The sequence below is a fragment of the Gadus morhua genome, chromosome 15 (assembly GCF_902167405.1).
Source record: "Gadus morhua chromosome 15, gadMor3.0, whole genome shotgun sequence".
NCBI lineage: Eukaryota > Metazoa > Chordata > Actinopteri > Gadiformes > Gadidae > Gadus > Gadus morhua.
The window spans coordinates 5,215,325-5,230,598 of record NC_044062.1 but is presented as its reverse complement, the minus strand read 5'-3'; the positions used below and the strand labels follow the sequence as shown (position 1 = coordinate 5,230,598).

The window sequence follows — 15,274 nt, the reverse complement described above, 5'->3', positions numbered from 1 at the left end:
CCCTACCATAAACTATACCTATGACTTGTATGTGGCGTTGTCCAAGTTATTATCATCTCCTGCTGGACTCAGATCTCTTGGGACCAACTGTGCAACAAACATCTTTAGCACAGACACTTTACACACATTGTGTTGTGTATGAAGATAGGAGGGGATGAGGAGGATGAAGATAGAAGAGGAAGGGAAAAGATGACTAGGCCACATGTGGGGAACATTAACATATTCTCTTTCTCCCAAAAATACATTAGCGAAGCAAAAAAACGGACAAATGTGCTTTTCATATTATGATGGGTATTATCATCTGCATAAAAAAACACAGTGAGGTTTTCCTTTCATTTCTCAAACCGTCAATGAGTGTGGCTTTGACTGGGGAATGTTTAATTCAGGACCAACATTCCTGTCTTCATACATTGGGAAAGCCATGCTTCCCATAAAGCCAAGCAGTGTTTATTTAGAATCTGTGATTGGCTAGGCAAGGCTGCGATAGCCATCCCAACGCTGGTTATTCTTAAAAAGGCATATGTAATGGATTTAGAAGGAAAGTCGCAGCAAATCTTGGGAGTAATTTAGAAACATACTGTTGAACATCAAGTCAGGCAGTTTTAATAAACAAGGACTGAAGCCTCTGGCCAGCTTTATTTTTAGTTCAGGAGAAATTGTTATAGGGAGTCATTAAAATACCAGCTATATTCTGTTGTGCTCGGTCAAATCAAGGATAGATAACGGTGTGATCACACAAAGTCTTGATAACTTACGGTATATAAAAACATAGCAAAACATGACCGTGTACATAAGTGCTCCAATGTTCCAGACTGGTAACACAAATGACTTCTTTGAGAAAGCCAACCGGTAAAAAAAAAGAACAAATATGAATGACATACAGTGAGAAAGAAGATACAACCGATGCATATATTTAAATTGACAAAACCAGCAATAATATTTCCAATAAATAATAATTACTACGGTTATAATGTCGAATAGGGATTTGTGACAGTTTGGCGTAGAAACTAGGGTAGTGCATTAAATGGGGCGAATGCTAAACTACGCAAAAATAACCTAAGATGGGCCCAAAACAAACACAAAAACGAGAATCTTCAACAACAAAAAATACATAATCAACCTTCTCCCTCTGAACCACTCAATCCACCTCTCTCACATTAATCCACAAAATAAATCCGCTACGGCACAGCGCTCTCTCTTTCAGTACCGGACACCCTTCCCCCAAGTCCCCCAAGCCCCCCAAGCAATAACGCGTGACACTCGAACAAAACAGCTTAGGTAACTGATAACTGAAGCAACGTCACGGCCAACTACCCGATCAGCCTCCACAGACCGCCGGTTCCATACTCTTTCTTTTACTTCTATAATATATTTATCAAACTTTTGTTTTTGTTGTTTTCGTCCACCCCCATCCCCTCTCAAGTCCTCGCCCTCTCCCGGGGGGGGGGGGGGGGGGCCCGCTGACCCACCCACCCGTTCAGAAGCTGTACGGGGACACCAGCACGTGCACCTTGGCCACGTGCTTGGCCTGGAAGGTGCGCTCGCTGTACTCGGACATGTCCACGTCCACGCTGAGGTCCAGCGGCCCGCGCAGCTGCTGCACCAGGAGCAGCTCGCCCGTCTGCCGGTCCGACCGCTGCATGACGAAGGTTCCGCGGGCGTTGCCCCCGACGATGCCGAAGCGCAGGCTGTCGGGGCCCGCGCGGCCGGGGGCGCTGGCGGTGGCCATGCGGAACAGCGTGGCGGGGGTCTTCAGGTTGGAGGGCAGGGACAGGTAGTGGAAGGACACCGTCTTGGGCGCCATGTGGCAGGGCCGGCTGGTCACGGGACAGGGGTTCCTCTCGCATTGGCTGTTGGGGGGGGGGGGGGGGGGGGGGGAAGGACGCAGAAGGTCAAGGTCAAGGTCAAGGTCAACTTTATCGTCGTAGGAAATTCATTCATTACACGCTCCATTGTTATGCAGCCTGCTGTGTATCATTAAAAAAACATTAATACAAAACACGAAAAGAAGAACAAGGACAAGACAGACAGAGCAGCAAGAACATAGAAAACATGACAAGCATGTATGAGTAAATAAAATAGTACAATATTTCACTGAGTATGCTCATAGTTTAAAATGCCTATGAGTTTTTATGTATTTTGTTGTACTGTATAATTGCTGTAGCCACAAAACACTTGCTGTACCTAGTGGTCGTAATTTTTTTTTGCAAGAGTCTGCCATTTGACCTGTTGCTTCTTAAAAATTTCTGATGAAGAGGGTGGATCATGATAACACAGTCAGAGGATGCATGGACGATGCGTAGGAGGCGATCGGCTGGTAGGATTAACCAGGGCTCCCTCGTGTTGTTAGTCAGAGAGCGGCAGTGGGGAAACGGCCGGGGAACGGCAGGGATTCGTACAATAAGCGAAAGTGTATCTGGTTTGGATTTGCGGTTAAGAACTCTTTGCCCAAAGAATTGAATCATTTATATCGAGGATTGTCCACCGCAAAAAGTTGAAATAGAATTTTTGTTCAGTGGTCTCGCATCCATAAGTCTTCTTTACCAAACTGTCCCTGGTTAACCTCTCATCTATGAACCTCACACGCACACACAAACACACTTTCCACACACATACGGGAAACGTAGAACCTCCAAGAGCCTGGTGCGAAGAACCTCCAAAAGTTTGGAGGAGACAGGAGCGATCTGACATGACAGAACCTATGCACACACACTCAGAAGGACATGGACCTGCCACTCACAGCCCTGCTGCTAGCCTAGCCCTAAATGTGCATTGTTGACGTCTGACAATTTGACAAAAAGGCGGAGGACATTTTCTTTTTTTGAAGGTCTTCCTATATGATTTGTCCAGACACTCCTCTGTGTACACTCCGACACTACAACCGACCCCTGGCCTGCCTAATATTTCATTTTACAATATTAATACTAATCTATTTTACACAAGTCCAGGCATTCTCCCAGTTAGACATTTTTCCCAACATATGTTGACCCACTCTGCTGGCGGTATGACTGCATCTGACCTCATAGACGCTTCACTGGGAATAGACAGGGCTACGTTTCATGCCCTTAAATGAGGCAGCTTGTGAAGAACTGGCGACTCCAGGTGTAAAATGCCAAGCCAAGGGTGCTTGAGAGATTATGATGGCTCTGGCGACGTTGGCTATGACTTAAGGGCTGAGGAACATGTGTTGAATACATTAAGAGAAAGAAAAAGAGGTTTGCGTTCATCGTATGATGTCTCTTTGAGATGATGCAATGCTTTTCTGTTAGAGAGATTAATACTCAGATAGGCTGATGCTCGGGTTGGATTGTCAGCTAAGACGAAAGTCAAGACGATGTCGAGGAGCCTTGCTTGAACTTGTTATGTCTTTCAAGACGGAAAAAAGTAAAGAAAATTCTTTCAATGTGTTTGTAGTTTCGACGGCACTGAGTCATCTCAACTCACATAGAGAGTGTGTTCTTTGTAAAGCACAGTATGTGACTCCAATTCCTGCCATTTCCCAGGTGCATGATTTAAGGACACAGCTATACATAGAAAATAAGTAAATTACCCCCCCCCCACCCCGCTCGCGAAAGAAAAATAAAACGGCAAACACACGAATTGCTTGGAGAGCCCATCATTCATAGAGCAAGGAGGGCCGAGCTGCAGGCACTCACAGGGGAGAGGTCTTGACGTAGCTGATGTTGCCATGGCCAGGGGGACACTCGGGGCTGACACACTGGAAGGCCCCCCCAGTGTTGATGCACGTGGTCCCTCGGCTGCAGTTGTGTTGCTGGCTCAGACACTCGTCCACATCTGGAGGAAAAACAGAAGGGAAAAAGCATGGATGAGGTAGCACAGGGAGGAGGAGAGGAGAGGAGGGGCGGAGGAGGGGGGGGGGGGGAGGCGAGGGGGGGAGGAGAGGAGGAGGAGGAGGAGGGGGAGGAGAGGAGGGAAGAGAAGAGGAGAGGGGTGAAGAAAGGGGAAGGATAGGAGGAGAGAAGACGAAAGCGGAGAAGAGAAGGAAGGAGAGGGGAGGAGAGGGGAGGAGAGGGGAGGAGAGGAGAGGGGAGGAGAGGAGAGGAGAGGAGAGGGGAGGAGAGGGGAGGAGAGGAGTCAGGCCAACTTTCTTCAGTCGGCCTGACTGAATCCCTGCTTCCTGGTTACCACAGCATGGCGGCACTGGGCTATGACTGTTTATTTGGATTTTCAGTTGAACCCCCCACTACACACACACACAGACACACACACACACAAACATACACACACACACACACACACACACACACACACACACACACACACACACGGTTTGCGAGCGCACCTCATGTCCTCCAGATTGTTTTTCCTGGGAAGCGGTGAGCTCATTTGTTCCGCTGGCAAGCAGAAAGAGCTCAGGGGGTACGTTATGATAGCCACGCCGGCCACTGGGGGCGGACAAACTCCTGCTGCACAGGAGCCTCAGGAACCCGCACTACCAGCCCTTCCCCTGCTCCTCGTGCACACCACGGGGATCCAGGGGCTTTGGCCCGACACCTGTTGTTCTCTGAGCTCATGAACCAGCGGGATCCTTCAGCCCATAGGCCTGTGAATGGGCCTTTGTCCCCATCCTGTCAAGGCTCCATGAGGCGACAAACCTGCTGATACTAGGGCTGGCTTACTGGGCAGACTCAGTCGGGGAGACGGGGGAGAGAGGGGAGAGGGGGGAGAGGGGGGAGAGGGGGGAGAGGGGAGAGGGGGGAGAGAGGGGAGAGGGGGGAGAGAGGGGAGAGGGGGGAGAGAGGGGAGAGAGAGGGGAGGGTTGAGAGAGGGGAGAGGGGGGAGGGGGGGGGAGAGAGGGGAGTGGTGGGGAGAGAGGGGAGAGAGGGGAGAGGGAAGAGACGGGAGAGGGGGGAGAGAGGAGAGGGGGGGAGGGGGGGAGAGGGGAGAGGGGGGAGAGAGGGGAGAGGTGGGGAGAGAGGAGAGGGGGGAGGGGGGGGAGAGGGGAGAGGGGGGAGGGGGGGAGAGAGGGGAGAGGGGGGAGAGGGGGGGAGAGATGGGAGAGGGGGGAGAGAGGGGAGAGGGGGAGGGGGGGGAGAGGGGAGAGGGGGGGAGAGAGGGGAGAGACGGGAGAGGGGAGAGAGGGGAGAGAGAGGGGAGAGTTGAGAGAGGGGAGAGGGGGGAGGGGGGGAGAGAGGGGAGTGGGGAGAGGGGGGAGAGAGGGGAGAGGTGGGGAGAGAGGGGAGAGAGGGGAGACGGGAGAGGGGGGAGAGAGGGGAGAGGGGAGAGGGGGGAGAGAGGAGAGAGACGGGGGAGAGGGGAGAGGGGGGAAATTTTGGCCTGAATTCACGTCTGTCTGATTGTTATTGAAGTGTGTCTCGAGACAAGCAATTTCACCGCCCCCTGTAGAGTCGGGAGGGCAGAGATTTACTCAGACCGGTTTTATATTATTGGGTCTGACTTGGTGGGGGGGGGGGGGACTGTGTGGGGGGGGGGACTGAGACTGAAATCAGATATTACGATGACAAGAGCCAATGGGAAGAATCAAATGGCCTGTCCCTCATAATGGATGACCCAAATATGTGGTTGACAATCAGCCATCGAACCATGAATTTCTTCCTGGTGATTTGTCAATGGCTTGTCAACTGCTGCCTAAACTTTTGGTCTAATCCCTCAAGACAAACAGGCTTGAAGCAGTCCTTAAAACATTGGTTCCAGTATAAATGACGGCACCGTTCATTAGAGGTGTCGACAAATCCAGCGGCTGTCATAAAAATTCCTCCCGGATCTCATTCCCGCCTACATGAGTGGACGTGTTCACGCGAGTTCTCAGAGACTACCAGAGAACCTGGTAGCAGAGTCTTAATGTGAGAAGACCCCCCACACGTCCTCAGTCGACCCGAGGGCAAGGTGGGACTTATCGTCAAGACCAGTCCTGTACCGTGTGTTGACAAAGTCGGCCCCCCGATTTTAAAAGTCACCCAATGGGTCCGGGGCGACTCACTTAAGGCTTAGTTATGTTTCCCCGTCGACGCAACGCAAGGGGATTTACGGACCCGTTTCATCCTTGTGGACCCTTTTTGCAGCCAATGCAAGGGCCGACATTCGCATCCCGAAAATTGTACCCTTGCGTCGAGGCACAGCAGCAGCGAAGGGCTGCGATTGGTCCGCTCTCTAAAACCCGACGCAGAACCAAAACGGGGTTCAAGACTGCGTTGAAGCGTCTGCGTGGTCATTGCGTTGCGTCGACGCTGGACCGTAACTGAGCCTTTACCTTCGCAGCTCCGTCCGTCTAGGAGGAGCTTGTAGCCGGTGGGGCAGGCGCAGTGGTAGGACCCGGGGACGTTCACACACTCGTGGATGCAAAGCTTCCCGCCCTGGTCCAGTCGGTACACCTCACACTCGTTCACGTCTGAGGAGAGGCAGGGGGTAAGGCGATGAGATGAGCATGTATACAAACATATACACACACACACACACACACGCACGCATTCATGCACGCATACGCACGCACGCACACATACACACACACACACATACGCACGCACACAAGCACAGACACACACACAGCCCACTTCAGAAAACCTATACATCGAAGTAAAACATGTTAAGAAATAATGTTAAAGAATATGCGCTATGCATGTTAATCTCTGCGGCAGGGATATGCATGGACACACAACCCTCTACGACGCAGGAACAATGCAGTCATAACCACAGCAGTGCAGCAGGGATACAGGAAAGGAGCCGATGTCCACGGCGCACCCTGGCAGATGGAGTTATCGGAGGTGCCGCTCATGTGGAAGCCTGCGTCGCAGCTGCAGTGCTGGGCCTGGTCCACCTTCGCACAGCGAGGCCGCCTGCTGAAGGCCGGGTCGTTCATGACGCTCCACTCAGGCGGGGCTGAGGGGGGGGAGAGGGAACAAAGAAGGACTCCGATTAGAGAGAGAGAATTAGGGCCTGACATGTTGACAGGCACACCGCTGTGAGAGAAGACGGTGTTCAGAGAACAACGACTTTATATACATTCACGAACTCGAAGGGCAATGAAATCCTTATGAGATCCTAACGGTTATACGCTGTGCACAGAAAGAAGACAACCGTGCATGGGTGCACCAACCCTGGATTACAAATGCAGTTACCAGATCCAAAGTAAAATCCGTGTCTCTGTTTATAACGAGATGGAGGGGGAGTTCACCTGTCTGGGTGGGGTGCTGGCACTGAGACCCACTCCAGGTCACGGGGCAGGTGCACTTGTACTGCTTGACCCCCTCCACGCAGGTACCCCCGTTCTGGCAGGGGTTACTCCCACACTCGCTCAAATCTGGGGGGGGATGGGACAGAGACGAAGCAGACCTCTCATGAATGGGAAGACGATAAACTCAGGTAGATGGTCGGGAAAACCCAGGCTGGACGAAGCAACAGTAGTGCACTGACATAAACGGTAGCGAATGCTATCAATTGCAGTGGTGTGTGGTGTGAATGCCGGATGACTTTCTGGTTGTTGCAACTGACACGCAGCAGGCTGTCTACAGTGTCTCCCTTGTAAGGGGAGATGGAGGGTGTGAATGAGATTACTGTTAGCCCCTTCGTGCCATCCAGAGTTGGCAAACTTCAGGTGTGAGAACCGGTAATGAGCACGAGGGATGAGAGACCGGTCCTATCATGTTGTCTACAGTAGGCTACAGTGTCGTCTACCGCTTTTTTTTTATTTTTTATCTCTGGGTAAATTTATTTTGGTGGAATCCAGGAAGGTACCTGCGTGATTGGCTGAAAACCACCCCTTCAAAACAAGATGAAACGATAATCCTTACAAGTCATTTTTATCACACATACCTCTCTCTTACACATATCTCACAAATTCAATCCTAGAGCTCATACATTTTGAAGTTTTAAGGAAAATGTGTGTATCCCGCCAACGGTGGATTGCAAATGCAGTTAATTGCCATTACCCCAAGATATTTTTTAAGATTGAAATGCTACAAATTATCGATCTCTCTCTATCATTATAAAAGTATGAAAGACTTGAATGTTCCATTTAATGAGAGATGAATACTTGGTCATTACAGAGAAGGATTGCCAGAGGTTTGGTTCAGATGGTTCGCCCACATTCCAGATTCAACACATCACATTAGGACCAATGCCCCATTCCACATGCGGTACTTTTCAGTAACCATTAATAACTGATACAACTTTGGACGATACAACATTTGACTAGTAGAGTAGTCGACTAACCCGAGAGTTAAGAGATCTCTTACTCTGATTTGCTCGGAGTGGGACATTTCTGGAAAATCACCTCAAGACGGCCTCCCCAGACTATGTTTGCTTAAACATTAGGTAAAGCTTCTTGGAGCCTTGCAGAAGATCTAAAGTGTGACGACTGAAGGAACAAGCCACGGCCCCCAGTGTGGCAAAAGCTTAAGGTCTAAATCCACAGATATTAAATGACCCCTTGTTTGTTTGACTTCTCCAGCGGTTGACATAAGACCCTAACATGTATAGGGCCAATTCAAGCTCCTGGTTATTTTTAAACTAGGATGGAAATGTGTGCTATTTTCTTTCCGAACTCCTACCGTTAGTGCTTTTTCAAGTAAGACTAATACCATACGTTCGATAGGCCGAATGCGCTTCAAGCACAGAGATAACACTGTGCAGAAGCCGCTGTTTTGTTTGCTTTTTTTATACATTAACGTCAACAAACAAGAGTACGTGCATGTGCCTTTCGGTGGAATTTCTGAAGGAATGTCGGTAGTGACCCCCTCCCACCCCCACTAAAGCTTGCCATCAACAGCGTGCTTAGCATACTTGCATGCTCACAGACCATGCAGCTCCCCTGGGTTGAATGAATGGGGGTGGGGGTGTGGGTAGGGAAAACCCTGTCAAAGTCCCCCAGGTAACCCGACCAGCGTCTAGTTATCTTACAGTACCCGGGACAACTGATTCTGTTCATGGCGAGCCCCGGGAGAGACACAGGGAGAGCTCAGGCAGCGCCCCGAGCAGGAATGCGGTACAGGTGTTTTTCTGTGTTCCGAGACATTTAATGCCACCCTAACGAGGGTGTCATTCAGTATGGGCTTCGAGCCGCGGCCGTCCCCGAAGAATGGACCTTTTCTTCCGCTCCTCGCCTTGTTGCCTGGTTGTGCGCGGATCTCCCCGGGAGGGGGAACGCGGCCCACGGACTAAACCCTGCCTGGCATTAAGGGATTCCTGAGCCAAGGTCATCCTGAATGGGTGTGTGGGTATCATCTGGCCCCGAGTGGAGCTTCATACAGCGGCAGCGGCAGACAAGGCATTCCATCCACCAACTGATGGTGAGGTGGCAATGGATACCGGCTGGCTGTCTGTGGGATGGACGCATGGGAGTGTGTGTGTGTGTGTATGTGTGTTTGAGTGTGTGTGCGTGCATGTGTGTGTGTGTGCACATGTATAAATGCATGTTTGGGTTTCATTTTATCAATGCTCTTTACATGAATATATTCTTACTGTAACATTATAAAAATCTACATGTAATTTTTTTGTATTTCTTGTTGTTATTAATGTTAATGTGTTTGGGTCCTCTATACTAGATGACCTATCAGACATGATCATCACTGGTGTGTGTGTGTGTGTGTGTGTGTGTGTGTGTGTGTGTGTGTGTGTGTGTGTGTGTGTGTGTGTGTGTGCGCGCGTCTGTGTGTGTGTGTGTGTGCGCCCATGCAGGTGTGTGTGTATGTGTGTGTGTGTGTGTGTGTGTGTGTGTGTGTGTGTGTGTGCGTGCGCGTCTGTGTGTGTGTGTGTGTGCGCCCATGCATGTGTGTGTGTATGTGTGTGTGTGTGTGTGTGTGTGTGTGTGTGTGTGTGTGTGTGTGTGTGTGTGTGTACCTTTACAGAGGGTGCTGGTGCCGCTCCAGCTGCCGTTGTCCTGGCACACGCGCGTCCCAGGGCCCACCAGGCGGTAACCATGGGAACAGGAGAAGTGGACCTCGTGGCCCACGACGAACTTGGAGCCGAACTTCTTGCCGTGGACCGGAGCATCCAGGGTCGGGCACGCGGTGGGGGCTGGGCGAGAGACAGAGAGAGAGAGGGAGAGAGAGAGAGAGAGAGAGAGAGAGAGAGAGAGAGAGAGAGAGAGAGAGAGAGAGAGAGAGAGAGAGAGGGAGAGGGAGAGGGAGAGGGAGAGAGAGAGAGGGAGAGGGAGAGAGAGAGAGAGAGAGAGAGAGAGAGAGAGCGAGAGAGAGAGAGAGAGAGAGAGAGAGAGAGAGAGAGAGAGAGAGAGAGCGAGAGAGAGAGAGCGAGCGAGAGAGAGAGATGGAGAGGGAGAGAGAGAGAGAGAGAGAGAGAGAGAGAGAGAGAGCGAGAGAGAGAGCGAGAGAGAGAGCGAGAGAGCGAGAGAGAGAGCGAGAGAGCGAGAGAGCGAGAGAGAGAGAGAGATATAGGGATAGAGAGAGAGAAAGGCAACAGGAGCAGGGAGGTGAATCACATGTGTATTAAGTCTCCCAACATCCTCTGGTATTCCCGGCCCCAGGATATACACGTGTTGCTGGGAGTCTTACTACACATATAAGTCTATTAATATGTGTATCAAGCCTCCCAGCGGCCTGTGGTATTCCCGGCCCCGGGATATACGCCTGCTGCCGGGGTGATGGAGGGCCTTCATGGGAACCGACCGTCCGAAATGTCTCTCTCCCGAAAGCCAGCGCACAACAGGAGAGAACAATTTGTGATTAGGGGTCGAAGCCCTATCAGATGGGAACCACAGCAGAAGCCCCAGTGGGAGAATAGATGACATGCCTGAAACGACGTGCACATTGCGTGCATATTTTTGAATCGACTTCGAAGTAGTGAAGATGTTATCTGGATGTTGAGCTCCCCTTTGCATGCACACTCATTACGGAGGATGTTAGGATTACATGCAAGGAAAACAAAGAAAACCCTGGCTGACGATGCAGCCTGTCCAGGTTGTTATGTAGAAGGGGAATGCTGTTGGTATTAACTGTGTTGACCAGTCTCTAGGAGACGATACAGGAACTAATTAGACCAATGTTTTAGTTTAGGTGGTTAATAGTTATAGCATGGGGACTTCACATGGTGACTTTGTAACAACCAGATAGTTATACACTCTAGTTTTTCACTGAGGAGTGGTTTCAAGAGGAGCAAGACGCAGACTTGAATCAGGTAAGAAATAGTTGCTCCTGCGCCAAAGAGGGACGCATGAATTGGTCTCAAAAAGTTATATTAAGAAATGAGAAGAGCTGGTTGAAACGGTTCCACTCTTTCCCTTTATCTTTTTTTATTTTATTGAGCCTTGGATCCAATGAAAACCAAAGTCAGATCCGGCTCCTATTCTCCTGCCAAGAGCCGTCCAGTCCACATAGCTACGGGGAAGGCTGGTCGGACACCAGAGAACGTCCCGTAGCCTTGGTTACAGCTGCCAAACGACACAAAGCTGCTTCCTCCTAGGCCTGCTGTCAGTGCTCAGCTGTGTAAACCAGCGCGCTCCGTTGGGTGGCTCTGGGTTATCCCGTAATGGCAAAAGGAAGCCATTTTTGTTCCGTGCATATTTTACGGCGGCGGTTGGATCCCAACCGACCTCGGCGAAAAACTGAGCATTGCCAATTGACTATTGACTATTGACTTGATGCAACAATGAAATTAATTATATCAAAGCTAAACCCTTCAATCTGTGTAGACATTGACAAACATCTAATTTAACAGATATTCAACAGTTAATAAATTAGATGGTAAATATATACTATGTATATTTTCCATTTGGCTGATGATTTTATCCAAAGGTGTCTTACAATACCATGAGCACATTCTTCCCCAGTGGAAATGAAAGCCCTAACCCTGTCAGTGTTAATGCCATGCTCAGTGAGCTCAGGTAAAGGTTATGGCTCTATGCATCGGGGGCCATTTAAGTTTGCATTGAATGGACTCCTTACCCACAACTTTTTTATAAATATACGCTTTGTTTAAATATCTATGGTATACAGGGTTAGAAACGTAGTGGAATGCTGCTCAAAGGTTTGTATCATCATACTATTGGAAAAAAAAAACATATTAAACCTTCCCATTGTTTCAAAAAGGTTCAGATGGAGACATTATTCCGCATATACAACCGGTAAGGACCGGACGGATCACCTGCAGACTGGTCCGCCTGGGGCAGCTTGGACACAGAGTTCTGCAGGGTCACCAGCTTGGACTTCATGATGCGCAGACCCTCCGTGAACCTCAACTCCTGGCCCTTCAGGAACTTCTCCATCTGACGGAGAACCCCCACGACCTGGTGCTTGTCCATACAGCTCTGTAGAAAAAAAAAAAAGGAAATAGCGGTAAGACATGTCGAAAGGGATCTGCATCAAAGCCCTTTAATTGGAGGACTTTTCGGAGAAATTAACTTAAAACGAAAAAAGCGGAACATGACTTCAGAAAGGGGTTGGAGAGGGAGCGCACCGCGAAATGTGGAACATGAAAGTAGCCAACAGAACATAAAGAGCAGCTGCACGGGCTGAGGTAGCCCGAATGGGAGCCAGCTTCTTAATGAGTGCGGTTGCAAAGCAAACACAAGGTTGTATCTCGTGTCCTATTTCCCTCTTTTCTTTCTTAATAATATTATCCCGCCTGATTTTTCTAGAGCTACCACCCAGTCATTGAGGTTTATATTTACCAGTTATGGATACCGAATCCATGGCAGAATGTAGGGCCCTAAACGACGCAATGTGCACGTACTGTAATTATTATTAGACATTCTGAGCCGTTTCTGAGTTATTAAGGGGAATGTGTGCTTTGCCAACTCTGTAATTCTACCTTGTAATACATTGGAAACTTTGCCTATGAAACCCTGTTTAATTTTTCAATGGATAGGGACAGTTCAGGGGTCAGAGGTCACAGTATTTGGTGAACACCAAGAATCCCACAGTAAGTATTGGACAAAATGTTTGTAAGACCAGCTCTCATGCCTCACAGTCATACGGTTGTGGGTTCAAGCATTACTGTGACCTTTCATATTCTTTGACACAAGTATATTATTTGACACCCAGACATGCTGCTGGGTGTCAAACACACTTGCCACTAGGCTATCAAGTCAGTTATAGGGTTTTGTAGTAATCTACTTCAAATATTTTGGAAAGATAACATATACTTTATGAACTGATCACTAATAAGAATAACTGACTTATAATCAAACTTAGTACCATTTTGCTGGGACTCAATCACAGTAGCCACTAAGCTATGAAGTCGGTCAGGTTTGTTATTCTACTTTACATATGTTGTATAGCTAGGTAGATGTACTTAGTTTATAGCGTAGGGTTACCACATGGTCTTAGATAGAGCACATACCACTGATGTGAGTGCATGACGAGCTGGGCCAGATGAAACCACGTTATTTACATGTTATTTCATCCTCAACACCGCTTAAGAAATTACTGTACCACATAATGTACACATTGAGGCAAGTTCACGTGGTGCTGTTTTGTCCTAAAATCACTCCCTCTCTCCCTTTCTTACTCTCTCTCTCTCTCTCTCTCTCTCTCTCTCTCTCTCTCTCTCTCTCTCTCTCTCTCTCTCTCTCTCTCTCTCTCTCTCTCTCTCTCTCTCTCTCTCTCTCTCTCTCTCTCTCTCCTACCTCATGCGGCAATTACTTTATAGCTCCACCACAATGGCAACACACAGCTGGACAAAAGCTGTGTGGCAGATGTCTGTTAGATCCTGGTTCAAATCACTGGTTATCTGTATATTTTGCATGGCAGTGTAAGGTACAGAGTGAAAAGGCTTGTTCAATAACAAATCCCTAGTCCCTGGTAGACCTGGGAGTCTTGGACAGGCTACGGTGAGTTACTTGAGTGGAAAAGCTCGATAAGCCATTCCAAAGTTCCCTCTGAGGAAAAGTCTCTAATCCTTTCCTGAAAAAGTGCATTAGGCACAGGCTAATTGGGAGAAACAACATGCCCCTACGTCAGTATACAATGGAATGGGAAGTAAAAACAAGAAATTATCTTGAAGGATGTTTCTCCTTGGCTGCATACCCCTCGCAAATATACTAGTATGCCTACTGACAATTCAAACAGTACAGTAGGCTACTGGCAATATACCAGAGCAACAATATCGTAGTCAGCTGTAAATATAGGAAAACATTTACCTGTGCTGGTCAGCACTGGTCAGCATAATATAGCACACATATACATAGGCAGCAGTCCTTTCTCCTTACATCACTGCATGTGTGGAAAACATTACTGCATATAATGTGACAACTAGGTAGACGCACGCGCACGCAGCCCCCCCCCCACACACAAACACACACACACACACACACACACACACACACACACACACACACACACACACACACACACACACACACACACACACACACACACCACACACACAGTATACAGTAGTAGTATAATAATAATATATACACCCCAGTTAATACAGTTGAGTTGACTATACGTTACTTTGCACTTCATAATAAACACTATAGGTCTCGGAGTTCTTTTTTCAAATCGACTTACAATTTATTAAATAATAACATAACATAATTATACACATATAATGTAAAGTCTACTGACCTGAACGGCACCATGGCAGTTGTAGACTGCGGCCAGACAGAGAATAAGCATACAATTGAAACGGAAAATCGACAGTACCATCTCCAATGTTATGCAGTCACAACAATATGATAAGAAACTGCTTAGAAATTATTCCAAGATTTGAACGTCGTCAGGTATAAAAAAAATAATCCCAATCAATTTCAATCAAGCCAGTCGATGCATGTTGCCAGGTCGAAGTTATAGGTGCGCTGAAAGTCTGCAGCCCAACTTGAGAAGATGCTCATCAGGTGCTCTGGGTGCAGAGATGCAGTTCAGTGTCTGAGCTCCAGAGCTCCAGATCTCCTCGCCACCTAGGCTTCCTGCTTAATCCCTCCCACTGAGCGACTCTTCAACCATTAAGCCGCGTCTCAGAGTAAAAGTTAAATCTTGTCCATTTTGAGGACACGATTATAAGCAATGATTAGCCGAATGCTACTGAGAGGATGGTCGCATTAGGAACTCTTAAATATATGAATATAGATTATGGATTGTATGGCGAAAAACTCACCAATATTGTACCTCTATGGACCGCTTGGGTCATCCTCTTCGTGTATGCATGCCTCTGATTTCACAAAAACCAACGTTTGTCATGCCTGACCATCTTATCTATGACATTTACAAAGTTTTCTACAGTTATCGAACTCTTCACAGACTTATTGACAGAAAGTTGCTATAACATGAAAGACGTTAATTTTGTCAACCCAGCCCATAGTTTGTCAATCGCACTGTTGTTCATAGTCTTGCAGCAAAAC

The 15,274-nt window shown here is 48.3% G+C and overlaps 1 protein-coding gene across 3 annotated transcripts; it reads right to left on the bottom strand.

Moving 5' to 3' along the window:
• Nucleotides 1-580: 580 nt before the first annotated feature.
• Nucleotides 581-15,274, bottom strand: fbln7 (fibulin 7). 3 transcript variants are annotated; one of them, XM_030378284.1, is made up of 8 exons: nt 15,031-15,274; nt 12,076-12,238; nt 9,817-9,993; nt 7,154-7,279; nt 6,721-6,858; nt 6,233-6,370; nt 3,657-3,795; nt 581-1,850 (listed from the first exon to the last, which is right to left on the bottom strand). In XM_030378284.1, exons 1-8 carry the CDS (start codon nt 15,061-15,063, stop codon nt 1,478-1,480), a joined length of 1,287 nt encoding a protein of 428 aa, XP_030234144.1. In that variant the 5' UTR covers nt 15,064-15,274; the 3' UTR covers nt 581-1,477. The 3 variants fall into 3 exon arrangements, with proteins under 3 accessions (XP_030234144.1, XP_030234143.1, XP_030234145.1); XM_030378283.1 differs by lacking the exon at nt 15,031-15,274 and adding an exon at nt 14,502-14,935; XM_030378285.1 differs by lacking the exon at nt 15,031-15,274 and adding an exon at nt 14,072-14,168.